Source organism: Rhipicephalus microplus, chromosome 3 (assembly GCF_043290135.1).
Source record: "Rhipicephalus microplus isolate Deutch F79 chromosome 3, USDA_Rmic, whole genome shotgun sequence".
NCBI lineage: Eukaryota > Metazoa > Arthropoda > Arachnida > Ixodida > Ixodidae > Rhipicephalus > Rhipicephalus microplus.
The window spans coordinates 284476229-284503582 of NC_134702.1; the positions used below are offsets into that span (position 1 = coordinate 284476229).

Here is a 27354-nt window from a genome sequence, read left to right on the forward strand (position 1 = left end):
AATGAGATCAATCAAAGACTTTTGTTGTGGATCCCACACACAACCGGCATATTCTCGAATCAGGCGGACGTATGGAATATAAGCAGTAGTTTTTAAAGCAGCAAGTTAGGATTTCAGGTTACGCTGAATAAGATATAGTGCTTTGACGGCTTTTGCAACCACAGTATGCACATGCCCATTCCAAGAACAGTCGCTCACAAAAGTTACACTCGGGTACTTATATGTTGGTTGCTGATGAATGAGGTCACCATTCATAAAATAATGCATTTCATCGATTTTTTTTTTCGTAAATGACACATGAACACACTTTCTAACACTAAGTTGCATTTACCACTTCTCACACCGTTTTATAAGTCTGGTAAGGTCAGCCTGCAGTTCAAGTGGTACTGTTTATTTTTTATTTTTCTCTATAGGAGAGAGTCGTCGGCAAATAAATGTATTTCAGAGGATATCCCGTCAGGAAGGTCATTAATGTAAACTAAAAACAAAAACAGTAGCGGCTCTAACACGGACCCCTGAGGGACACCCGATGTTACTCTACCGTGGACGAAGTAATACCATTCAGAACAACACATTGTCTACGCTGTGACAGATAACTGGCAATCTATTTTGCCACTTTCTTATCAATATTTGTCATTTCAGGTTTGTGAAGAAACAAGGGGTGAGACATGGTATCAAATGCTTTTCTGAAATCTATAAAAATGCAGTCTGTTTTTCTGTTATCATCCACCTGAGTCACTAAATCGTGGTAGAATTCAATCAGTTGCGTTGTGCAAGACAGGCCCTTGCAGAAATCATGCTGCACATTGACTAATCATTTGTGTTGATGTAGGTGTTTTATTATGTCTTTATACAGTATGTGCTCCAATATCTTGCAGGGAATTAGTGTTAAATAAATGGGCCTATAATTGTTTGCCTCTTTCTTGGAATCACCTTTATCTATAGGAAATACACAGGCCATTTTCCAGTCCTCAGGTAGAATTCCAGTGACGAGAGATTTTTTCGTTTATAGATGAAGATATGATGCGATTGGCCATGCACAGCACTTCAATACGCAGAGAGAAATAAAATGCCTTAGGGCCAGGTGCCTTAGTTTCATCTATATTTTTCAACTGTAATTTGATACCATTGACACAAAGTTCAACCTGTGACATTAATGATTTAGTTGCTTATGGGGGCTCAACCAGCACGAATAAAAAGCTTGGGGTCAGTTTTTGTGCTTTCATTCAGCCGTCTAAAGTACTGATCCTTTGCACTACGTGCTTTAGATTTATATTCATTTGTTATCTCCAGTAACCTATTGTATTGATATTTACTATGGGTTCTCTTAAATGCCTTGTATACTCGTTTTTTTATTATTATTTAAAAATATCTGGTCACACCCATGGCTTCTTGCACTTTTTGAATTTAGCCACATTTGTACTTGGCACATACTTCTCCGTTTCTTCCAATAATTTTCGCTTTAAAGAAAGACCACAGCTTTAAAAAATTGATCTTGTAATGTCAATCAAAAACAGACAAATGAGATAGCAATTCCTGCAAAATAGCAAAGTAATCACCCTTGTCATAAAAATAAGTCTGTTTAAATTGGCGAGGCTTTAGTTTATTTATCTCATGTTTGATTGTTGTTACAACAGCGAGATCATTGCTAAGAGCGGGAATTAATATAGCAGAATCTGCTATATTTGGTGAATTGCAAAAAAGCAAATCGGAAATGTGATTGTTTCTTGTGGCCACTCTAATATATTGAGTGTGATTGTTTCTTGTGGCCACTCTAATATATTGAGTAAGACCGAACGTGTCAATGATGTTCTCCATGTTGGTGGTTTTGTGACAATCCGTCAAGGCGATAACATGTTTCATTAGACCATGTCGAATTCGGTAGAGTAAAATGACCGGCAAGAATAAACTGATCCGATATGTCTTCTAAATTATGTCGTACAGTTGCTGCTACATGGCTGGGTCAGAAACCGCTTCTGTTATCAAGTCCCTTCATCACATTTCCAGAACACTGAATGCAGTAGCCTGGTCATGAGCTCAGAGTCCTTGGTCGTGCCACTTCATTCTCCTCGTCTTTGCTCAGCTGATATATAATACTTCCCCCTTCTAGTGATCCTATTCTATGTCGGTATCTTCACATATTCCGTCTCTAAGGTGCCTTCAGCATACAACCATCGTGGCTGCATGGCATACAGTCAGGAATGGTTTGCGAGCACTGGGTGGGCTGCATTTCTTCAAGCGTTCCTACTTCAGAGGCCTTATCTGCGGACGCATCTTCTGTCTAGCACTCAACAACTGAATTTAGTCTTGTAGAGAAATGGGTGTCTTCGTGTGAATCGTCTCCTGGCCACGAATAGTATATGGTGTTTCTTGAATGGCGGTTACAATATCCGTGTGCTTTCTCTTCATATGATCTGCGACGCCTGTGCCTCCTGCCATCTTGAGTTACCGTTACAAATGATTGTTTGCCGCATTCTTCAAATACTACAGCAAATAGCCATGCGGGGTTGATAAGAAGATTCTTAACCCACACATTCACCTGGCACATAACGTTCTGCCATGTCATTCACCTTTCCTTCTTGTGTAAGTTTTCGTAGGTGTAGCGCATCCAGTAGGGATGGGAGCTGCCTTTCAAACATTAGCTCTGCAGGCGTTTTCTGTGTTGTGGTGTCGTATGCAGCATCACTTTTTCTGTACCAGCGCCTCCAGTTCTAATTTTCTCCACACCGGCAGACAGTAAGCAAGCGAATAATAAGGGTTAATTAAAAATCCAGGAAAAGATGGACAACAGTATGTGAGCAAAAAAATATTGTTATATTTGACACTTAATGAATGAAAACCTTTCAGGACCTCTCACAGACTCATTTTCTACCTGTACTGCACCATTGAAAATGATATTCAGCACGCCAGAATGAAAAAAAAAAAAAAAAAAAACGGACTGCAATTATCATAAGAATACCTTTCATAGAAAAGGGGAGCTTCGCATGCTCCAGATGAGTTGCCAGACCAGGGACGGCGCTGCGTTGTGGTGCGTAGTGTCGTATGCTGCTTGAATAGAAACTTCGATAGCCGGTCGGAAAGGCTTCCATCAGTAAATTTCTTGAGAGCCATTTTCACTTCGGCCACAATAAGTTCCGCTTGCTCATTTGTTGCCAGGTGACATGGAGATGATGTTAGGTGCTTGATCATGTTTACCTTGAAGAAGTGCTGCATTTCGGATGAAACAAATGCTGTTCCGTTATCGGAAACTACGACTTGCAGTATGCCAAAAGTCGTGGATAGTGATTAAAGCACATCCTTTACAGCAGAAGTAGACTGTGGTGTAACTTGTCTTACTTCCAACCTCTTGAAGGAATGCATCCACTTCGATTAAACAACTCTTCTTGCGTACCAGTCCCAAGATGTCAACATGAAGGACCTTCCATTGCTCATTTGGGCAGGGTCATTCGAGAATCGCCGCCGCGGAAGGAAGGCAGCTGTGCATTTGGCATATCTCGCTTGATCGCACCTTCGACTTTATGTTGGCGTCTAAACGAGGCCACCACAAGTGACTGTGAGCGAAACGTTTTATTGTAGTCATTCCCCAGTGATTAACATGAAAAAGAGTCAATGCTTCTTCTCTTGCTTTCATAGGAATCGTGACTTGTGTGCCCCATAACACACAACCATGGTGCGTGGAACGTTCTTGCACACGACTCTTATTAGATTGAAAACTTGCGCCTTCTCATGACGCCATTGACCCGATTTGTAGCTCATGATGATCTTGAAAAAGTGTGGCATCTTCCATTGTCAATCTGGCCATCTTATGAAGCGTGGAAGCTTGGGCAAGTTGGTAGGACATAACGGAATGCAGAAATGCAGGCTATCTTCTCAGCATTGCATTCAGTAGAGCTTTTTGCAATCCTTCAATCATTAACACATTCTCTGCTGCTGCCCATCGACATTGCTCATTGACATTGGAAACCAGAGGTAGTATACTGAGTGCATCTGCATTCTGATGCCTTTTCCCTTTTTTGAACAACAACTCGTAATCAAAGGCACTCAGAATCCTGCACCAACTAAGAATTTTGGGTGATAAAAGTTGCTGAATCTGTTTGCCAGTGCACATGATTCCAAGAAGTGGCTTATGGTCAGTCACGATGAGTACATGCCGACTGGCAATATACTGGCAAAAATGCACGAATCCAAACACAATTACAAGTCCTTCCCTATCAAGCTGAGAATGATTTCTCTCACATTTTCTGAGAGTTCTTAATGTGAAGGCTCCTGGTATTTCTTCTCCCCTCCCGTCCAGCTGCACAAGTACTGCTCCTAAGCCATAAGGCGAGGTATCACAGCTCAGCATCAGGGGACGAAAGTCGTGATGTGCAAGGAACGGTATATTCACGTAGTGCATCCTTAAGTTTATTGAAAGCAGCCTTGTGTGGAGCTTCCCATGGCCACTTAGTTTCTTTGTCCAATAAATGATGTAGAGGTTCGGTAATAGATGCCTTATCGCGGGGAAACCGACTGTAAAAGCTTATCATTCATAAGAGGGATCGTAGCTCTCCATTGTTGGTTCTGGTGCATTCCTTATTGCTTCGACCTTTTCAGGCGTAGGCTCAATGTCCTTAAAGCTTTATTTGTAACTGACTGCACTTGACCTACACCAAATATACACTTTTCTTTGTTGGCTGTAAGGCCTGCTTTTATCAAATGCTGCAAAACTGCTTCCAGTAGATCTAAAAAATGTTCTTCATTTTACGCTCTATGATGAGTATGTCATCAAAATAGTCACCAACACTGGGCAGTCCAGTGAGCAGATTATCCATGAAGCTTTGGAATGTAGACTTTGATGCTGAAATGCGAAACAGTAGCTGCTTCACCGCATACAATCCTGTAAGTGTATTGATGATCAGCATCTCTCAAGTGTCCTTGCCAGCATGTAGCTGTTGATAAGCCTGTGTTAAATCGATCTTGGAGAATATCTGTCCATCTTGAAGAGTTGCAAGCTACTCAGCTGCTGTTGGCAAAGGATACGCAGTTAGCTTGCTATTTGCATTCACAGTGCTTTTGAGTCCCCATTAATCACAAAAGTCCATTCCTCTTCCTCACCACTACTACGGGCGTAGCTCAGGCCGAGGCGGTGATGGGCTCAATTATGCCTTTAGCCTGGAGCTTGTTCAGTTCTCAACAGACGGCATCACATAGGGCATTTCAAAAACTTAGGTGTCGTGTCTACAGCCAGGTCGATGCATACAGGTGGGCCTGAATGTCCAGTGAGAGCATCGTCGAACACCACAGAGAGAAGGCGGTTCTTCAGCGGTTCTTCCCATGAGATTGTCGAGTCCATGCATGGTAATTCCCAGTTTTTCTAACCGATTTCTTCCTAATAAACTGGCTCCCACTACTCCAGCCATGCGCAATGGTAACTGAAGTTTGTTGTTTTTGAAAGAAACATCAATGAGCACGGAACCCATGATGTCTACACATTCTCCCGACCATGTTCGTAGAGCAAGCTTGTGTTCCTTTAACAAAGGGGCATCATGAGGCTAGAGGTGAGCAAAGTCACTCCACTCATTATGAAGAACGCCGCTCCCAAGTCGACTTCCATTTTGAGTGGCTGACCAGAAAGTAGAACTCTCAATGAATCTATATGTGGTTGTCAGCTGGGGTTTTGTGTGAATATTTGCAAGGAGGCAGTCATCCTGTTTTTCCAACAGTTCATCTTTCTCTTCTAAACAATGGCTTCCTTGATACTTCTATGCTTTAGCCTTTATGGGTAAAGCTCAGTAAGGTGTGGGTCGTGCGTCTTCTGTATGTAGTAGGCACCTCTCGTTTTAGTCCTTGGAACGTCCACTGGATGGAAGTAGTTGTATATTTACATTTATTTATTTACATTTCGCCTACATCACCGCAAGGCATTACGTAGGGGAAGTACACATAATAATTTGACTACATAGTTTCAATCGAAACAATGGATACAACAAATACAACAGCACTCAAGATATTTTAGAAGAAGAAAAAAAAACACTTGAGTATTGGTGAGCAAAAACAACGTCGCAGTCATGCATTTGTAAACACCTCATATACGATGAATATATGATGAAAAGATGAGAGATGACAGTCCGTTCATCTAATGTTCAGTAGATTTACGGACGCGGCCAGCAGTTCATTCACGGTTTGTGAATAAAACCCTTTGCAGCCAAGCCCCACTCATCTTCATTCACTCTGTGGATATGCTGTGATTCTTTTTTTTAGAAAAACAAGCTTTGGCGATGAGACCTTTGTTTATGGCACATGTTGCACATAGCATTTTTGAAGAAACACTTCTCAGCCTTATGATCTGCTAGACATCAGAAGCACTGAGACAACCTGCTTGTAATGCACTCCTGAAAATTTTGACGATTTGCACCAAAAGTGTTAGCCTGCTGCTGACTGCCTTGCATCTGCCTCTGATGGTTTTTTGCTAATTCAGCCGTTAACACGAGTTCGTAGGTGTTCTTAAACGTTAGCTTATCTTCCGCTAGTAACCGTTCTTAAAGATGAGATGGATTCCCTACACCAGGCTGTCTCGAAGCATCACTTTCAAAGGTATCCTTGCACTCGCTGCTTGAGATTGGACCTCTGCGCTACCGCCCGATGCCTCAAATTTCATCGTCGTGGAGTCTACGTTGCCAAAGTTGCAGTCCTTTGCCAAGGTTCGAAGAGCTGTGACATAGTTTTTGAGAGATTTGTGAGGAAGCTGGTCTCGTTTCTGGAAGCAATAACGGCCAAGTAACTGAGATGGCCTGAGATCGAAGTGCTGTGTCAGTAACTTGATGATGTCCACCCAGTCCATCTTGGAAGGCTTCTGTGGGGCCACCAGGACTCTCGGGGTTTTGTATTTTTGCTCACCGCAAAGCGTAAGAAGCACCGCTCGCTTCATGGCCGATTCTACTCTGTTGTTGGCTTCATAGTAGTACTCCAGGTGTTCTACTCATGACGACCAGTCGGTGCCAGGCACAAATTTTGGTATCTTGCTTCTGGGCATTGCCTTCAAAGTGAACCTGTTTTGTGGGGTCTCATTCACTTGTCGCCAGTATTATAAACTCCCTTTATTGCATTTTCAGAACACTGAATGCCTGGTCACGAGCTCAGAGTCCTATGCCGCACCACTTTATTCTCCTCATCTTTGCTCGCTTGTTCCTGAGCTGATAGATAATAGTGTCCAAAAGCTCGTTGCAAGAATGGTTTCAGAGGAGAGTTTTTGTCTATCTTGATCGCGTGGAAAAACTACCAGTGCAAGGCAGAAACATGGTGCGTCAAGAAACGTGCACGAGCACAAAACCTGACACACAGGATTGGACAGCCTGACAGCTAACGCGCAAATAAAAAAAAATTACACGTTGGTCGTGCCAGCCAATGGCAAACATAGAACGGTGCTTTTGAAAAGCGCGCAAGTCACGTCAGCAGATGGCGCGTATATCAAGTGCAGCGTACCAAGCCTCCCGAGTGAGAGTCAATCAGCAACCCGCGAACGACCTTCAGAAAACCCACGACGGTGACCATTTTGAGATAGTGCAAATTGCGCACTTGTATAGACCGTCGGGCAAGGAGAATTAGACAGGCAACGAGCACTTTTTTTCTTTCTGGAGCGTGTTGACGGCGCAGAGTGTACTGGCTGGTGCTTGGATAAGGGGTGTAGAACAATTTAGCATGCTATAGGTCAAGCTGTGGATTTTTTTTTTCTCCTTCATAGCGATGTCACCCAGCGAAAGGTCAATGGGAAGCCACTGTGCCTCTTTGCTTGTTCTAAGAAATACAGAAAAAAATAGGAAGCTGCTGGCTGCCTGAATAGTGTGCAGCACACATCACCATGCGTGCAGTGTTCGCGGTTGCGTGGTACACATCGTTTGTGTTACATGAAAAGTTCTATATCAGCAAGTTCCGCAATTATCCCGGAAAGCCCAGGCTTCCACTCTGCCAAATGACAATCAAATTTGGTTAGATTGACGACCAAACATAAGCAATGAAGTACAGTACTGTCTGTTACGACACATCGACACTCAGCTAGCCACCTCACTTTACAGTGAGGTAACCAGCAGGAGACATTTCATTTGTTTTCCACACCGGCCTTGTGCAACCTGAATGTTAACTCAATTTTACATGAAAATTACATGCTGGAATCATTGTTGTGAGTGTACAACTCATGTAAGATGGTGGGATGTATTGTGCGCGATGTGGGATATGAAAGCAGAGTCATGAAAAAAAGAGGGGGGGGGGGGGGGTCACTTTGTGTTTGGAGCCCAGGAAGACAATTTTTTGCGTGGTCAAGAACTGTGTCTGTGAAGTTGCACAATAATGTACAATACAGTCAATTTTCTTCCAAGAACAAAACAAAATAAACCACATCGTTGAAGTTGTCTATTGTTTCTGTAACTGTCAATTTTGGTGCTTAGATTTGCGAACGACAACCACGATTTCGCAAAATCTTTACAACTGGTGGACAAAATTGCCCTTCATGTGCACTTGATATCTCATCGGCAAGAAAAAGGTTAGCTTATTTTCACTTTATCGCTGTCGCAATCCATTGAAACACCATGGCTCCAAAAAGAAAAAAAAAAGCGTGCTGACATGTAAACTTTAGCATCGCTTTTTGTGTGCCAGGACCTCCAGTTCTAATTTTCTCCATACCGGCAGGCATAATAAGGATTAATTAAAAATTGAGCAAGAGATAGACAACGATATGTGAGCAAAAACGTGCAACGTGTTTGCACAGTCGTATATTACTATATTTGACACTTAATGGATGAAAACCTTTCAAGACATCTCACACACTCATTTTCTACCTGTATTGCACCATTGCAAATGATATTCAACACATCAGAATGAAAAATACCAACTGCAACTAGCGTAAGAATACCTTTCATGGAAAAGCAGAGCTTCGCACGCTTTAGATAGGTTGCCAAACCAGGGACGGCGCTGCTCGCTAAGCAACATGGCAGCGCCCACGTTAAAAAGGTCTACGGTGCCTAGAATAAACTCACTAGTGTGCCTTCCACTGGCGACCACCAGACAGCAATAACCGCAGGCACCGTGTTATGCTGAGCGGCTCAAGCGGAACGGTGTAAGCGGTGTCTCTATCAACATGTTCTCATGTTTTTCGCAGGCCTGATGATCTACTGTTCACGGTAGTCAGTATCGCCTGGCCATCCGTTAATCTACACATGTAACAACTGGCGACGAAGATGAAAGGAAGTTTTATGTACGTAAGTCTTCGTTCCCGCACCACTCTGCCATCTGTTCACCACGCCAAGTTTCAGCAACCTCTAGCCGTTCGAGGGGGGAGGAGACGACTGGCCCTGTTACGTGGACCGGCTCAAATCATTTTTCCTGGCCAATGATGTCGTCCCAGACTAGCGTACTGCCATGTTCATCAGCTGCTGCGGGCAGAAAACATATGCTTTGCTCCGCAATTTGGTCAAGCCCGCCAAGCCCAGTGACTATACGCTGGACGAGATTCTTCATGTTCTTGGAAGCCATTATTGTCCGAAGCCCTCTGTCGTCGTGCAGCGTTTTCGTTTTAACTCGCGCGTTCGCGCGGAAGGAAAATCTGTGAGCAATTTTATCGCAGCTCTAAAAAGCCTGTCCGAGCACTGCAACTTTGGGGCTGAACTCGAAAACATGCTCCGGGACCGCGTCGTGTGTGTCATAAACAATGTAGATGTCCAGACAAGACTTCAGGAAAAATCGGACCACACCTTCGACGACGCCATGCAGACCGCCTTGGCAATGGAAGCAGCAAAAAGGGACTCAGGTGAGATAGATCAAGCGAGCACAAGCAGCGCTTTCTCGACTCACCGTGTCTCGTCGGGTTATGGGGACATCACCTGCTACCGCTGCGGGGACGGACATCTTGCATCAAAATGCAATCATGTGAAGACAATCTGCAATTACTGCTACAAACGAGGTCATTTGGCAAAGGTGGGCAATTCGAGACGAAGGGACAGCCAAGCCCAAAGCAACAGCCCTATCAAGGCACGTTCATTCTTGGCTTGCAGTTCACCGTCGTTGAGTAACCGTCATCGTGTTAATACTGCACACAAGCAGTACACCGCTACCACTTCATCTTACGAAGTTTTTGACATGTGGCCGATCGACCACGCCACGCCGCCTCCGCCTTTCACCGTCACTGTTCACAAGCCCCTCTGCATGGAAGTGGACACGGGGGCAAGTGTCTCTGTCATGGCCTAGTCGTGCCTTCTTCAGCTTTTGCCTTCGGTTCCTGTGCAGTCATCACAAGTGCTTCTGCGAAGCTATTCTGGGGAACTAAAAAAGGTTCAGGGCAAAGCTGACGTCAGTGTGTAGTTTCATGGCAGGGAGGCCAGCCTACCTATTTTTCTGACCGGAGACGGATCGCCCACTCTTCTTGGACGCAACTGGATGCGTGAGCCGGGCATCGGGGTCTCCGACCTTGAAGTGAACATCCACAAACTTTCCGACATCAAAGACCTAGTCCAAGACTACGCCGAAGTGTTTGAAGAAGGCCTGAGTACGCTCAAGGGTGCTAAAGCTTTTTTACATGTTCTTTCAGATGCTCCGCCTCGGTTCTTCAAGCCACGTCCACTGCCATAAGCCTTGACAGATGGAGTAACTCAAGAAATCCATAGACTAAGAAGAGATTCCGTTCTTTTTCCAGTCAAGACAGCAAAGTGGGCTGCACCTATTGTTCCTGTGACCAAAAGGGATGGACACATCAGAATCTTTGGAGACTTTGGTGTCACCATAAACCCAGTGGCAATAGTGGAGCAGTACCCCATTCCAAGGATCGAGGACCTGTGGACTGTGCTTGCTGCTGGTGAGAAATTCACAAAAAATTTGATTTGCGAAATGCGTACCAGCAAGTTGTCTTTGACGAGGCCTCTAGGGAGTACGTCACTATTTCGACGCATATGGGGTTATTTCAGTACACCCTGTTGCCTTTTGGCATCTCATCTGCTCCTGCCATATTTCAGCGCGAGATGGAGAACTTGTTCAGGGTACTGCCCCATGTAGCAGTCTATTTCGACGACATTCATGTATCTGGCGCAAATGAGGCTGAGCACCTTCGTAACCTTCGTGCTGTGCTTAGCAAGCTTCAGGAATCTGGCCTCAAGCTGAAACTGGAAAAATGCCATTTCTTCGTCCCACAAGCTGAGTATCTCGGGCACATCATCAGCAAGAAAGGCCTTTCCCCGAATGTTGACAAGGTAGCAGCCATTCTGCATGCTCCTGTGCCCCAGAATGTCGGGAAACTTCAGAGTTTTTGGGACTTGTAAACTTCTACAGGCGCTTCTTACCCAATCTTCCGTCACTCCTTCGTCCACTGCACTTGCTTCTTTGTGAAGGGAAGAAGTGGGAGTGGGGACATGAACAACAAGATGCATTCAATGCCTGCAAGCACTTGGTGACATCAGCTCCAGTTCTTGTGCATTTCAATCCTGCCAAGCCTGTTTGCCTCAGCTGTGACGCATCGCCTTATCGTATAGGTGCAGTTCTGGCGCACAAAGATGCTGATGGCGGGGAACATCCCATTGCTTTTGCCTCGAGGAGCTTCTCAAAAGCAGAACAAAACTACAGTCAACTCGACAAGGAGGCACGGGCTTTAGAGTTTGGTGTGGATCAGTTCCACCAGTACTTGTGGAGCATCTCATTCGAAGCACACACTGACCACAAGCCACTTCTTGGACTGCTGGGTGCCAACAAGCCCGTTCCCGTGCAAGCTTCACCTCGAGTGGTCAGGTGGGCTCTGAAGCTTTCTGCTTACTAGTACGAACTTGTATACAAGCTTGGCAAAGAGCTCGGCCATGCTGATGCTCTTAGTAGACTGCCTCTCCCAACTGACACTACTGCATTACCACGACTTGCTGAAATCTTGCTAGAGGAGGCATATCCGAGACTCCTTTCACCAGGTGTTGTGGCCCAAGCCACACGAAATGACCCAGTTCTGGGCCATGTTGTTCTTGCTGTTCTGAAAGGGGAAAGCCTTCCAGTAGGACCAGAGTGGAACCCTTTCAATACCAGAAGCTCAGAACTCAGTCTCCATGAGGGCTGCCTACTCTGGGGATCAAGAGTAGTGATCCCAAAGTCATTGCAGAACCAAGTTCTTGGTGTTCTTCACGCCAGCCACCCAGGTATCGAGAAGAGCAAGATGATTGCCAGGAGCCATGTTTGGTGGCCAGGCATTGACAATGATATTGCCAACAGCGTGAAGAGCTGCGCTACGTGCCAGACTCAACATCGAGCTGCACAGCCGGTTCAGCAGACGCTGTGGCCTTCTTCACAGCGACCCTGTTCAAGTCTTCACATTGATTTTAGGGGACCATTCCTAGGTCACACATTCTTGGTTATTGTGGATGCATTCTCATAGTGGATAGAAGTCTTTCCTGTGTCTTCCACATCTGCAGAAGCTACCATTTCTGCATTGAGAATTGCATTCGCTCAGCATGACCTGCCTGATGTCATAGTTTCCGCCAACGGTCCTGTCTTCACCAGTGCCCAGTACCTTGAGTTCTTAACTCGAAATGGAATACGCCGCATGCTTGTACCGCTGTATCACCCTGCCTCAAATGGTGCAGCTGAACGAGTTGTACAAAGTGTGAAGAACCAACTCAAGAAGTCTGGTTCTGGGAACTTCCAAACACAGTTTGTTCTGAGCACAGGGCTCAACATGTTCTCATGTTCTTCGCCGGCCTGATGAACTACTTACTGTTCACAGTAGTCAGTACTGCCTGGCCATTCGTTAATCTACACATGTAACACGCTCCAGCCAAGGGGCGCATGCGGCAGACACCAATGGGCTTTCTCAGCCCACTTAGAGCTGTGCAACACTGGTTGGGGGGTGAAGCGTAATCAAAGCAATGTTTTTTCATTGCACTTACAAACGTACGTATGCTCCGTTATCATTAATACGGTACACTATACCAATGATTAAACGAATGCGTGTGGTTTTTGAGGGAGAAGGTCAACTATAACCAAGTTCAACAAAATTAAGCAGTGAAAATTGCTTCATTTGTTTAATTAAATTATGCCACAACATTACTAGAAGTCGTTTTTTTTATTACTCAAAGCTAGGATGAGTTATTAACTTGCAGAACTTCAATTCTCTCATGACCTCTCATCACTAGTTCAACTCATTAAAAGTAAATAAATTAACTTTCTTAATTAATGCTCCGAGTACTACAGCAAATATTAAATTTTCTTGTTTTTTTTTTCAGGATTTTGGACACATTTCTTGAAACACCCAGTACACATGTGGACATTGCCGAGTGGTGCAACAAAGATAATACATATTAACGTGATAGCATCAAAGAGCCCATTTTGCGAAATTGCTGTTGTCGACGATGCTGGTTTCAGCAAGATATCATTTTTACCAGGGAAAAAAATTGAAAGAGTTGTATATAAAAAAAAGGATAAAAATTTTTGGCTTGAATTCTTTTACTGAGAGTTTCATTGACGACCCCATTGACTGTAATTTTGAACGAGCACTCAGTTTAGGAATTACTAAAATGTTTTTCACAAACGAATGTTGCCAGAGTTAGTCATGGAACCGTTCGCTTTATGTTCTTCTCCCACTCGGCTAAGTGTTCTGGGTCTGCAGGGATGCTAAATAATCAGACCCGCTCGTTGATAGAGTGGTATCTTCTCGTACAATATAAGAAAAAAAAAAACAGATGCTGTCTTTATGCCTCCTTTTCTGTGACGACATCCAGGATTTGTGAAGAAACATAAGGGTGAACAAGACGTGCACAAATGGTGTAAACACGGTAATGACACACGGAGGCGTACACTATGTGTTGAAATACCCTGAAACTACATTGCAATCGACTGGGCTTAGGAATATGCATCCGCAACCAAAGCGTAAGCGCTCCCAGTGAGCCTCGTTCCTCAGATGTCCCTAAGGGTGTTGCCATCTGATGGCCTCCGGAGGAAGGCATCACTGGCAGTGCCCATATCTCCCATTGTAAACGCTCGATGGTCGGCACATTAGTAAATATATTCTAAGCACTGTAGTGCTATCACGCACAAAGGAAGCAGCTTCAAATATAGCTCAAGATGGCGACGCTCAGTCCGCTGTAACGTTCATGGCGCACGCCAAGTCAATTCGAACAAATTCGTTTTTTATGGGGCATTTTACTGCTACTAGAGTGCTTTGAAGGCCCATTTTATCACATTTCCCGAACAAGTTTAGCTTTAGTAATGTGAAAGTAGGTGCTCAGAAGTACAAAACCGTGCAAATAGGTTTTGCAAAAAATCTTACTTTTGGCCATTCTTGGTCAATCTAAGACCCACGTTCCTTGCTCAGATGAAGAACTGACATAACTAACCCGAATTATAGGAATCTTTCTCATTGTATTGACTAAAGCAACACTCTTTTTTTCTCATTAAATCATAGGCTTGTGCAAATAGTGAATTATAGCTTAGAATCGAATTCGAAGTGAATAGTGATTTTCTAATCGAATTCGAATGGTCTGTATCACATATAAAAAAATGGGAATATTTATCGTGACCTATCTAACCTGAACAATATTTTTTTAAATTGATATAAGGGCTCTATGCAAATGTGATTGTTTTTTTGTTCAGAGTAGTAGCGGGATTTGAGTTTCGGTAGGATGCTGGTGATAACCTGCAAAAAAAATGTAACATTTCAAAATTTATAATGCTTGGAGCATGCAAGTCGCCATAGCAAGCTTTTAAACATAATGAATTGATGAATTAATTTGAGGATAACATGCCCATTTAAATGAGTATTGAGGGCAACATGTCTATTTTAATGAGCCCTGATACACTTTTTCAAGTAGTCATGAATTGAGCCACTAAAAAAGCTTATTGCCTCAGGAATTCACCCCCACAAAATTTTTAGAATCAGTTCAGTATAAGTGGAGTTACAAAGATTTGTCGCACGCTGCAATGAAATTTTGTCTTTTTGTCTCGACGGAGGAGCTGGAAGCTAAGCAGGGTGTTATAATACAGGGAAAGAAAAAAACGTCATGCATGCCTCATGACCTTGAGTAGTTTTTCTCTTTTATTTTTTCTGCGAATACGGGGGGCCTCTTAGTGCGATCAGGCACGTACGTGTGGGCAAGCGGCGGCCTCCCGTGGCGGCCCCAGTACCGGCCGAGCATTTGGTCAGCCAATGGCTGTGACAAGTGATTTTTGTGCTTGTAGTGTCGTTTGCCGATGGAAGAGAGCAATTTATAGCTGACTGAGCATTTATTGTGGATTGCAGGCCGCGTGCTAAACAATAATATTTGCCTTGCATGTTCTCGGTAGCCTCGACTGCCGAAACGTAGCGTTTTCTGACCATTCTCATTAAGTAACTTAGAAGTGTGGCAGTATGGGCTAGTTGGTATGACATGACGATAGTTATAGTGCGAGAACAGAACGACTTGTCTTCTTTTTGTTTGTCGTCATTCTGTTCTCGCGCTATAACTATCGTCAGCTAAATAAGTGTTGCAGGGCCCCTTTAAGTTTAGGTTTAACCACTACTGAGAAGGAGCTTTTTATTGTTTTTTGGAGAAAAATTGCTGGTTACTCACTGAAGCTTTGTCCGAATATAGGGGAGAGTAGGGGCACCTTTCACAATTATAATTTTCGTTTGGTTCAACTGAAAACGATATTTCATTGATTATAATACAGGTCTGAACAAGCTGCGAGACACACTGGTTTCTAAAATTTGTCCCGATTCTCCCATGGGTGGAGTGATAAATCACTTGGGACATATGTATTCAAGTGCCTTCACCAACAATTATAAGCTTGACATCAAAGTAGATTGCACAAACTTTACTGCACCAATGGGTTTTGCCACTGGCATGCAGGGACTGTATAATTGGTAATGTAGCCTAAATTTACCAGTTATCTGCTTTTTGTCAAGAAAAACATTTTCATTTCAATATATTGATATAGGCAGTTTTTTTCACAAATGGCATGCCAGTCATCATTAAAACCTGACACGTCATTCTCAGACTCATAAAAGGCCATGGCTAGTGTGACTTTCTGACTTGAAAAACTGCACTCCTTCAGAAAACGACATTTCTTTTTCGGATGAGCATGCAGACTTCTCTGTGTTAAATCCTGTGCTTCCCCAAAGTACATGAAAAACCTTTTATCTTGCTTTTTGTTCTGCAATGTGTAATGCAGAGCGGCAATAGAATATTGTCACGGTGTCGTGACGTGGCCGAAGACAGGAGACTTCGTGTTGGGATTGAACTGTTTATTTGGGCGAACCTGTGCCCGGTAAACGGAAAGTCCAATTACAGCAGCAGTCTCGCACCGATAGCAGTCTCGGACTGATAGCGGCGAACGGAGCGTCGGCCTTCGATCAACAACTGACAAGCGGCGAAGCGCGTCGGCATTTATACTCTTGCCGTCGAATGTTCTAGCATTATCGCTGGCGGTGGCGTAGGTTCCAGAACAATCTGTACCGTTCGCACAGTGGGCGGGATCTTATCCAAATGATCTACTACAGTTCGGAACCTTCTCGAAAACTGCAGGCGCGGTTTGCGCTGAGAATCGTGTGGTGTTTTGGAACGACAACAAAAACTTGGGAAATGGAACGTGGCATTGCCCCCCTCTGAAAAAAGGCATCGTCCCGATGCTTTAACTAAAAATGAAGGTACAATAATAATGCAAGAAAGTACAATGAATAAATTACGATACAACAATAATACAAAAAAACACTGTTTCAGTTTGTTAATGCACATGAAACGGCTTGAGGCGCGTGACATGGACGACTTCAGGTCGCGATCGGCGTCGTTGAGAGTTCGTGATGCCGTCGGGGACAACCTCGTAATCAAGTGGGCCGAGACGTCGAACGACCCTGTACGGTCCGAAGTACCGTCGCAGAAGCTTTTCACTTAGTCCATGTCGGCGTATCGGCGTCCACACCCAAACACGTTCACCGGGCTGGTATTCCACGAAGCGTCGTCGAAGGTTGTAACGGTGGCTGTCGGTCCTCTGTTGATTCTTGATACGGAGACGCGCAAGTTGTCGGGCTTCTTCGGCGTGTTGAAGGTACTCGCTCACATCGAGGTTTTCTTCGTCGGTGACGTTGGGTAACATGGCATCGAGCGTCGTTGCCGGGCTCCTTCCGTAGACCAATTTGTATGGAGATATCTGCGTCGTCTCCTGCACCGCCATGTTATATGCGAAGATCACATACGGAAAAATGGCATCCCACGTCTTGTGTTTGACATCGACGTACATTGACAGCATGTCGGCGATCGTCTTGTTAAGCCAAGCCGCTCGGTGAGGCCGTTGGTCTGTGGGTGGTACGCTGTCGTCCGGCGGTGATTTGTTTGGCTGTATGCCAAGATCGCTTGAGTTAAGTCGGCAGTGAATGCCGTTCCTCTGTCGGTGATAAGGACCTCTGGGGCGCCGTGACGTAGGACGATATTTTCGACGAAGAACTTAGCTACCTCGGATGCACTGCCTTTTGGCCGGGCTTTTGTCTCAACGTAGCGGGCGAGGTAGTCGGTAGCTACCACGATCCACTTGTTTCCGAAAGCCGACGTCGGGAACGGCCCCAGTAGGTCCATACCAATCTGCTGGAAAGGTCGGCAAGGTGGATCAATTGGCTGCAGAAGTCCCGCTGGCCTTGTCGGCGGTGTCTTGCATCGCTGCCAGTCCCGGCATATCCTCACATAACGAGTGACGTCGGTGGTAAGATGTGGCTAGTAGTACCTTTCTTGTATCCTCGCGAGCGTGCGAGAAACACCGAGGTGCCCTGCCGTCGAATCGTCGTGCAGGGCCTGCAGGAGTTCTGGTCGCAGAGCTGAAGGCACCACAAGGAGGTACTTAGCTCGAAGCGGTGAAAAGTTTTTCTTTTGTAGAAGACCGTTTCGTAGAAAGAACGACGCAAGTGCGCGCTTGAATTTCTTCGGGACTACGGCGGTCCTGCCTTCGAGGTATTCTATTATGGCCTTAAGTTCCGGGTCGGCCCGCTGTCGTTCAGCGAAGTCGTCGGTAGTTATCGTTCCCAAGAAGTAGTCGTCATCCGGGTCGTCGGGTAGCGGTTGGTCGACAGGCGCACGAGAGAGACAGTCGGCGTCGGAGTGTTTTTTTGCCGGACTTGTAAATGACAGTAATGTCATATTCTTGAAGTCTCAGGCTCCATCGTGCGAGGCGACCTGAAGGGTCCTTCAAGGTGGCTAGCCAACACAAGGCGTGGTGGTCGCTCACAACTTTGAAGGGCCTGCCGTAGAGGTAGCGGCGAAATTTCGACGTAGTCCAGATGATGGCGAGGCACTCCTTTTCTGTTGTGGAATAATTCGCTTCTGCTTTGGATAGCGATCGGCTGGCGTAACTAATAATCCTTCCAAGTCCGACAGCCCTCTGCACAAGAACGGCGCCAAGACCTACGCTGCTTGCGTCAGTATGTATTTCTGTCTCGGCGAATTCGTCGAAATGGGCAAGTAACGGAGGCGTCTGGAGGCGATGTTTAAGCTCCTGGAAAGCGTGTTCCTGTGGCGTTTCCCACTTGAACTCCATGTCGGCCTTGGTAAGGTTAGTGAGAGGATCGGCGATGCGGGCGAAGTTTTTCACGAACCGCCTATAATAGGCGCACAGGCCCAGAAATCGGCGCACAGCCTTATTGTCAGTGGGCGGCGGGAAGTCGGCGATGGCGGCTGTTTTCCGTGGATCGGGACGAACTCCAGACTTGCTGATAACGTGCCCCAGAAACAAGAGCTCCTCATACGCAAATCTGCACTTTTCTGGCTTCAGTGAGTCCGGACGTCTTGACGGCTTGAAGTACAGCTTCAAGGCGCCGAAGATGCTTGTCGAAACTCGAGGAAAACACGACGACATCGTCCAAGTACACAAGGCAAGTCTGCCACTTCAATCCTGCCAGTACTGTATCTATAACGCGTTGAAAAGTTGCAGGTGCTGAGCAAAGGCCGAAGGGCATCACCTTAAACTCGAAGAGGCCGTCCGGTGTTATAACGCCGTCTTTTCTCGGTCTCTTTCGTCGACTCCGATTTGCCAACGTCTTGAGGTCCATTGACGAAAAGTACTTGGCGTTATGGAGCCGATCAAGTGCGTCGTCTATTCGTGGGAGAGTATACACGTCCTTTCTTGTGATTTTGTTCAGGCGGCGATAATCGAGGCAGAAACGTAGGGTCCCATCCTTTTTCTTCACTAACACCACGGGGGATGCCCATGGACTCTTGGACGGCTGGATAATGTCATCCCGCAGCATTTCATCAACTTGTCTCTTCATGGCCTCACGTTCTCGCGTCGAAACCCTGTACGGACTCTGACGGAGTGGTCTGGCATTTTCTTCGGTTATGATGCGATGTTTCGTGATTGGGGTCTGCCGAATTTTCGATGACGACGAAAAGCAATCTTCGTATTGCAGGAGCAGGGCCTTGAGCTGTTCTTGCTTATCGTTCGGACGTCTGGGATTGACGTCGAAAGCTATGGGAGGGGCTTGGTTCCTCTGAGCAGGTTTCGCAGAATCGGCAAGGGCGAAAGCACTGGTGGCTTCGACAATTTCTTTAATGTATGCGACCGTTGTTCTTTTGTTCACATGTTTGTACTCATTGCTGAAGTTCGTGAGCATAACGGTTGCTTTGCCTCCCTGCAGCTCTGCGATTCCTCTTGCGACGCAAATATTTCGGGTAACCAACAGATGCTGACTGCCTTCAACGACGCCTTCCAAGTCAGGTGATTTAGGAGCGCCGACTGAAATAATGACGCTTGAGCGAGGCGGAATTGTGACTTGTTCTTCCAGCACATTCAAGGCATGGTGTCCTGACGGCGTGCGCGGCGGTAGTGCTTCTTCTGTGGATAACGTTATCGACTTTGTTTTTAGGTTGATGACAGCACCATGGAGGCATAAGAAGTCCATGCCAAGGATGACATCTCTCGAGCAACGCTGTAGGACTACGAAGTCTGTAGGATAAATACGGCCGTTAATGGTGACTCTCGACTCTCGCTGTGCAGATTCCTGCAGGCGTTACGAGATGAGCTCCGGCTGTGCGGATTTCAGGGCCTTTCTAAGCTATCCTAACTTTCTTTAACTTCGCGGCGAACGACCCACTGATGACAGAATAGTCGGCTCCAGTATCGACGAGAGCGCTCACACTGTGGCCGTCGATAACAACGTCGAGGTCGCTAGTTCGCAGTCTCGCATTACAGTTAGGGCGTGGCGTCGGGTCACGGCTGCGTCGGCTTGTTCCGCTGCTTCCATGTTGCGTCGTCAGGCCACCTTCGGTAAGTGAGCTTTCGCCGTCAGGGCTTTGCCTGGTTGGCGTTGTGTTCGGAAAGCTCCGTTGCGGCGGCGTCGTCGTCGGAGGATCTTCGGTAGTTCGTCGCACAGCAACCGCACCTCCACCGGTTGCTGCCCTTAATTTCCCGGATACGGGCTAGGAGACCGGCCCCGCGTTGGGCCAGAGTACTGCCGGTGGTGCGGTGACGTGCGGCGGCTTGGCGACAGTGAACGCGAAGAGCTTCGTGGTGTCCACCGAGTTCCTGTCAGGTAGTCGGCGATGTCACGTGGTCGTTCTCCTGGCTGTGGACGCGGTGCATTGACGGCGAAGCCACACAGTCCCATCTGTCGGTACTGGCAACAGCGCTATGTGTGTCCGGCCTCGCCACAGTGATAGCAGAGCGGGCGATGGTCAGGGGTGCGCCAGACGTCAGTCTTCCTCGGTGCACTGCGCTGGGCCGCTGGCGAACGGTATGACGTCGGTGGGGGTGGTGGCGTCTGTCGACGGAAGTGCGATGGGGCGGCGTTGTGGCGTGGACGGGAAGGAGCGTTGTGGCGCAGTGCAGCGGCATAGCTCATAGCTTCCGGATCGGGCAGCGGTGCGTGGGGAATTCGAAGCGATTGCCGATTTTCCTCTCGCACAATGTCGGCGACTGAATCCACTTGAGGCTGCGCCGAAGGCAACAGCTCGCGCAGCTCTTCCCGCACGATCGCTTGGATCGTTTCACGCAGGTCTCCTGAGTTACTGGCTTGAGCAGCAGCGCAGTCTGCAGTCAGGCGACGATTATACTGTCTGGTGCGCATGTCCAGGGTCTTTTCGATAGTGGTCGCTTCGGCTACAAATTCTTGGACGTTTTTCGGTTGGTTTCTCATCAGTCCCGCGAAGAGCTCCTGTTTGACCCCTCGAATGAGGAAACGAACTTTTTTCTCCTCAGGCATGTCTTGGTCAGCGTGACGGAATAGTTGGGTCATTTCTTCTGTGAAAATGGCGACATTTTCATTTGGTAGCTGAACCCGGGTCATTAATAAAGCAGCGGCCCTCTCTTTGCGAGCGACGCTCGTGAACGTTTGCAGGAATGCGCCGCAGAAAACATCCCACGTTCGGAGCGTGGACTCCCGATTTTCGAGCCAGGTCCTTGCGGTGTCTTCTAAATAGAAGAACACACGACGCAGCTTTTCGTCATGGTCCCAGTAGTTGAGGGCGGCCATACGGTCGTATGTTTCTAGCCAGGACTCCGGGTCTTCGAACGATGACCCATGGAAAATTGGTGGTTCCCTGGGTTGATGCATGACCATCGTGGGCTGGGACGCTGCGGTTGTCATTGTCGCTGCAGTCGCGGTCATGGCCTTGGTTCTTCGCGCCTTGTCTTGTAGAAGCCCGTACTCTGATGGTAGCCCTTGCTGTCGGCGGCTTGTTCGCTGCTCCTGGTTGGCGTCGATGTCTTCTCCGCGATGTGGGCTGGGTTCAGGGCTTGACGGGGGCATCCGGTACATGAACGAAGCAGCACCTCCACCAGATGTCACGGGGTCGTGACGTGGCCGAAGACAGGAGACTTCGTGTTGGGATTTAACTGTTTATTTGGGCGAACCTGTGCCCGGTAAACGGAAAGTCCAATTACAGCAGCAGTCTCGCACAGATAGCAGTCTCAGACTGATAGCGGCCTTCGGAGCGTCAGCCTTCGATCAACAACTGACAAGCGGCGAAGCGCGTCGGCATTTATACTCTTGCCGTCGAATGTTCTAGCGTTATCGCTGGCGGTAGCGTAGGTTCCAGAACAATCTGTACCGTTCGCACAGTGGGCGTGATCTTATCGAAATGATCTACTACAGTCCGGAACCTTCTCGAAAACTGCAGGCGCGGTTTGCACTGAGAATCGTGTGGTGTTTTGGGACGATAACAAAAACTCGGGAAATGCAACGTGGCAATATAGAGGACTGGCTTCCTCAACTCAGCAGTAGCATTTCTCTCAAACTACGTTTCCCAAAATAAACATTCGGTGGCTCATGTTCAGTCGTAGTGCATGAACTTTTCCTTTGAATAGGTATAGTGGTGATGCGTGTCTTCAGAAAAAATGATTATACTAATGTCCATGAAGCGGTTGAAGTCTGAGTACAAATGTGATAGCCAAAACTTACTTTTGACTCGTAAAAAAAAGACAACTGCCAGTTACAGACAGCTCCATTTGCTGACGACATCCATCGTAGCACTCATGAAATTGGTCTGTTAGCAGCATTTTGTGAGTCATTGGCCTACAACTTTCAAGTAACTGCAGTTGAGATGGTCCCGCTGTCCCTAACCTCCTGACTCTCCCTTATGCTTATATGTATATTCCAGGTACAGCAAGTCCCAAGCTGGTTCTGTCGGATTTCGGCAGCTGCCTGGCCAACTTACATCTTCATTTTGTCTCACCTGAGGTCAACCGTGGCGGCAACCCAGCACTCATGGCACCCGAGGCAAGTTGTTGAATGCTCCAAGCAAACTGTCCTTCCGCTCCAGAAGGTTTTGCTCCAAGTAAAGGAGAGCAATTAAGCATTACAGCTTAAATGAAGGGTTTTATTTAAGGGGGCCCTGCAACACTTTTCTAACTAATCATCGAATGGCTTCATTAAAGGGGCTCATTGTCTCACAAATGTAATGCCACAAAAGTTGTTAAAGTCTGTGTCATATGAGCGGAGTTACACGGATTTGTCGCACATTGCAAGTGCTTTCCGTCTCCTTTCGTACCAGCAAGGGCGCTACGCAGGGGAGTGTGTTAACAAGGCAGCAAGAAGATTCAGTCAGCGCGCGTCAGGACCTTGAGCACTGTCTTCGTTTCGCCTTCAAATGCGCAGCTTACTTTCAGTGGTTGCGAGCACATTTATGGCCACATAACGACATCCTGCAGTGGCTGGCGTGCACGTGGGGATGGCCAACCCCAAGTCATGTAAGAGAGTGCTCACAGTTATGGCAGCTGGAGTCACTAATCAGGTTGCAGTGGTGCTGAGAGAGGGCAGTAGGGGCGATCGCCCCCGCATAGTCTCTGTCAGCATCATCAACTCAGGGCTCGTAATTCACCTCTTATCATCAATTGGGACAAATTAGTTAAACTGCTGTGAGCTCACATTGACAGTATTTATGCTGTGAAGGGGTTTTTCTGCTATAGTAAAAACAAGTAAGCCATGACCACACCCCCTTTTTAGTGTGACTTCCCTTAAAGTGAGTGGCTGTATCCACCCATGGCCATGGAATTTTCATCCACCCATGGCCATGGAATTTTCATCATTTAGATCAGTGGTTCTCAAATAGAAGTCCGCGGATCCACAAAGCCATTTCTATGATCCGCGAAGCCGTCACCCACTTGTTTGTTTTGTTTTTTAAAAAGTCGTGCTTAAACTCTGTTTAAATGCGACTGTGCCTCGTATTGATGAACTGTGCGAAATGAAGTGATGTGGCTTGTTTGTTTGATGTTTTCGGTAGCAATAAAATAACCTGTTTCCCTCTCAATAGAAAGAGAAGCTTTATTATTTATATATATATATATACAGGAAGTGGGAGGGATATCGCCCGGTGCGGGTTATCGCTCACACACACTAGGTGGGCTCCTCGTTATGGGAGTCCATTGGCAGCCAACGCGACTCGAGCTCGGTTGACCAGGGCCTTCTGGCTCGCCAGATCGGAGCAGCTGAGCAGGGCTGGCTCCCAGTCCTCCCGGGTGGGGTTTGGTTTTGGGGTGAGATACGGTGTTGACTGGCATGCTCACACCATGTGGAAGATCCACAGGACTTCTCTGCTCAGTGCGGGCATTTTTCTGTACAGGCAGGATCAAGATATTTGAAAACTGCCGGGCAAAGCAGTGTTTTGGTGTAAAGGTGGAGGAGTAAGCGTTCCTCTGCCTTTGTAAGGCCCTTACAGGATAGAATTCAGTAATTTCTCGAAATGTTAAGGCCGGATCAGGTTCGGGATTCATTCTGGGAAAGGTCTGAAGGCCTTATCCGTAGAGTAAGCGGGCGGGCAGCAGTGTCTGCCGTTTCATTGCCTTCGAGGCCCGTGCGAGCTGGAGCCCATATAATGCAGGGACGCGAGCGCCCTGACGTAATTACTATTTTGTAAGATGCGGTATGTCAGGTATGGGATGTACCCGTGTTGAATATTTCTGCAGGCTCCTCTTGAGTGCTTAATGATGACGTGCGAGTCCTGGTCTGCGGCAGCTAGCGCGATGTCGACTTCCTCCGCACGTGTTATGTCTTGTGCTCTGAATGTGAGACCATTCACCTCGATGTTTTGGTGGACGACTGCATCCGTGTACCACCCCTCATGGTGAGAGCCAGAGGCATCCAAGTAAAATATGCCGTGTTTGTTTCCAAGTTGTGTTAGTTTGCCTAGGTACCCCCCCCCCCCTTTTCTGCCCTCCACTGCAGGGGGTCCCCCATCCACCAGTCCATAAGGGTATCCCGATGCATCCATATCTGAGAACCACTGATTTAGATTGATGAGTTGGGTTGCATCATTTGTTGAGAAAAGATTGAATGATTTTTAGCTTACTCAGACAATTCGTTGTAAATTTCAGGCCACATGCTGCCATACAATGGTTGGCTTGCGTGTTTCCGTGAAACTCTACTGATTAGCAGCATTTCCTGGTTATGCTGAAAAAGTGTTGTAGGGCCACTTTGAAGGATCTTTAAACAGTAGCCTGACCGTATCCATAGCACTGCACTCTAGAGAGACCAGTTTTGTGCGGGACTTTAATATTTATGCTAAACGCATTACTTTTCTTATCTCTTTCATTATCGTGCGAAAATGATTATTTTTCAAATGTCTCGGGAAAATAGTTTTTGCCAGTCTGAAACTTCAGCACGCAGTGTAGCATACCAAATTTCCATAATAAAATGTTTTTTCCAAAAAATATATGTTGTCAAGCAACAAAAATATTTTGGAATGAATAAAAATGTGAAAACTGTGAAATTTTAGGGTGCCAGCTGATAAACAGTACAGTAAAAACACTATATATAAAAAATATCCAGAACAAAGAAAATTCAGAATAAACATTTTGAAGATAAAACACCCAGGAACAGTATAAAAATAATAAATTTAGTATAAAATGTTTCTATTCACGTAGACAAAAAAAAATAGGAACTGCCGTGCTGCTTCATTGCTACTGCCATGCAGTCAAGCATTGCTTGGTTTTTCGTGAGACGCAAGTGAACGCGTTCAGTTTTCTCAGTAAATTTTAGTTTTTTTTTTTTTTTTTGCTGTAAAAGCCTGCAGGTGTTCCACTTTAGATGGACGCCTATGATGTGAATAATCCCTCTATAAATCAAACGTCCAATGAACTTCGCTATTTCATCTATTGTTGCCTCTTTCCGTGAGCTACTTCACTCAGAATAAGTTGGCATTCGAGTAGATGCATCCAAGCATATTTCTTTGCATTTTTGGGCATCTTATTTAAAAAAATGAACAATATTACACGCAGTTCGAAAACATTTCACACTGCTCTGTAGTCAGGGCCAAGATGTGCTCCGATAGCCTTTTGGTAGTGAGGAGAAGCTCTGCAGCCGGCGCCAGCAGACTGTACCCTAGCAACATGTGGACCTTGCACGTAACCAGAGTAGCTATAAGATTGTGCACAAAGGTCAGCAGCTACGGACTTGTTTCGAAGGAGACAACTTGATGCCGTAAACAAAACAAACCCATGAACGGCTGTTGATGTCTCAGGCTGATGGAAAATATCATCGCCATGACACTTGAAGCTGAAGTGCTGTCGTCTTCGAACTTTAAGCTCGTCTTCACTCAATTCAGGTGCGGTTGCAAGATAGTTTTGAGTGGCCCGTGTTTTTTGTAGTGCTGGTGTGCACCCATGCGCACATGACGAAGCCGCCATAGGAGATATGCGGCATATCTTCAGAAATATTTTTTTGTGGAATAAATTTTCTCTTGCTCTTAGCAATACCTTTCTATTGTATAGTTGGCATAAATTTCTGGCAATTTTTACTGCTAAACACTGTCAGATGGCGAAGCTGACACGTTAGTTTGATATTTGACTTGCAAAGTTTTTTTTTTATTATTATTACAGAACTTTGATGTTAAACATAACCACAAAGGGCCCTCACTTCTGTCAAGTTCGCCAGCCACGGGCATTTTCTCAACAACACCCGCACGTTGGTTCGCACAAAAGGCTGTCAAAAATCATCATGTTACCCAAATAGGAAAATTCAAATTGATGCCAAAAGTTGAGTGGCTGGACTAACTACTAGAAAGTGCTGGGTGCACGGGAAAGAAATTTAACCAGCCAAAATTGACGATCCTAAGCGCCTATCACCGGTGATCGATTTCAATAGCTTCGGTAACGAAAGAGTTAAACGTACAATTTATGCATTGCTTCATTTTTGGTTGCTTTATTTTCGTCTGGAATGGAAGGTGGTTTTATTGGGACTAGCTGAAGCTCACCATCTCGCCTGGAATGGACTTTCATGCCTCGAGAATTTACTTGCAGAATATGGCAATACCAGGACGCGTCCTGTAGGCATCAAGCTATAGAGCCCTTCGGCCATCCACTCAGTGTTATTGCGGTTAACATGTGCTTTGAAAGGCTTGTTAAGCGACACATCTAGAGGCTACAGCATTGACGTCATTCCACTGGGTATAACAACTAAGTCGGTGTCATTGAGTGAAAAGTGGTTCTTCACTTCCTCGGCTGTGTGGCTGCGGAACTAGTTAGGAACGAGCATGGACCTCTTTGCGAGCATCGCACCGGGCTTTTAATTACATATCGTCTTGACCTAATTCATGAACAAGTCACTGTTCATTCACGGATTCTTTTGTGTGCGCACCACCACACCGGCAAGTAAAGGAACCTTCGGAAGACTTTTCCTTTTCAAAATGACGCACAGTCGCAGTTTCGTGCCATTGGTGAAGGCACAAAGCAAGACTGTGCAGCGCAGTTTCGTGTTCCCGCCAGTCAGCATGCTCACCAAACTGCTGCCCGTCTTCTCAATTATTGTGCCCAACGACACTTCAAAATAAGCGGGAGTTTCATCCACATTGCCGATTTGCGAAAAAATGCGATTGTGTTGCTTTCTCAGGCCGAGAACATATCTCTGGTACTTAAGAAGCTTGTCCTCGAAAGAAGCCGGCAAGTGTTGCCATATTGTAGTCCGCCATCTGATTA

The 27354-nt window shown here is 46.1% G+C and overlaps 1 protein-coding gene across 8 annotated transcripts in view; it reads left to right on the top strand.

Annotated features, from left to right (window-relative positions):
• Nucleotides 1–27354, top strand: part of Pink1 (PTEN-induced putative kinase 1) — a 446363-nt gene that overhangs the window by 325964 nt on the left and 93045 nt on the right. For all 8 annotated transcript variants that reach the window (XR_012893957.1, XR_012893956.1, XM_075887744.1 and 5 more), the window contains one exon: nt 22545–22663. Coding sequence is in view for 6 of the 8 variants with exons in the window: in XM_075887744.1 (XP_075743859.1) it covers nt 22545–22663 (119 nt within the window). In the remaining 2 variants the exon portion in view is untranslated. The remainder of the gene's footprint in view (nt 1–22544; nt 22664–27354) is intronic.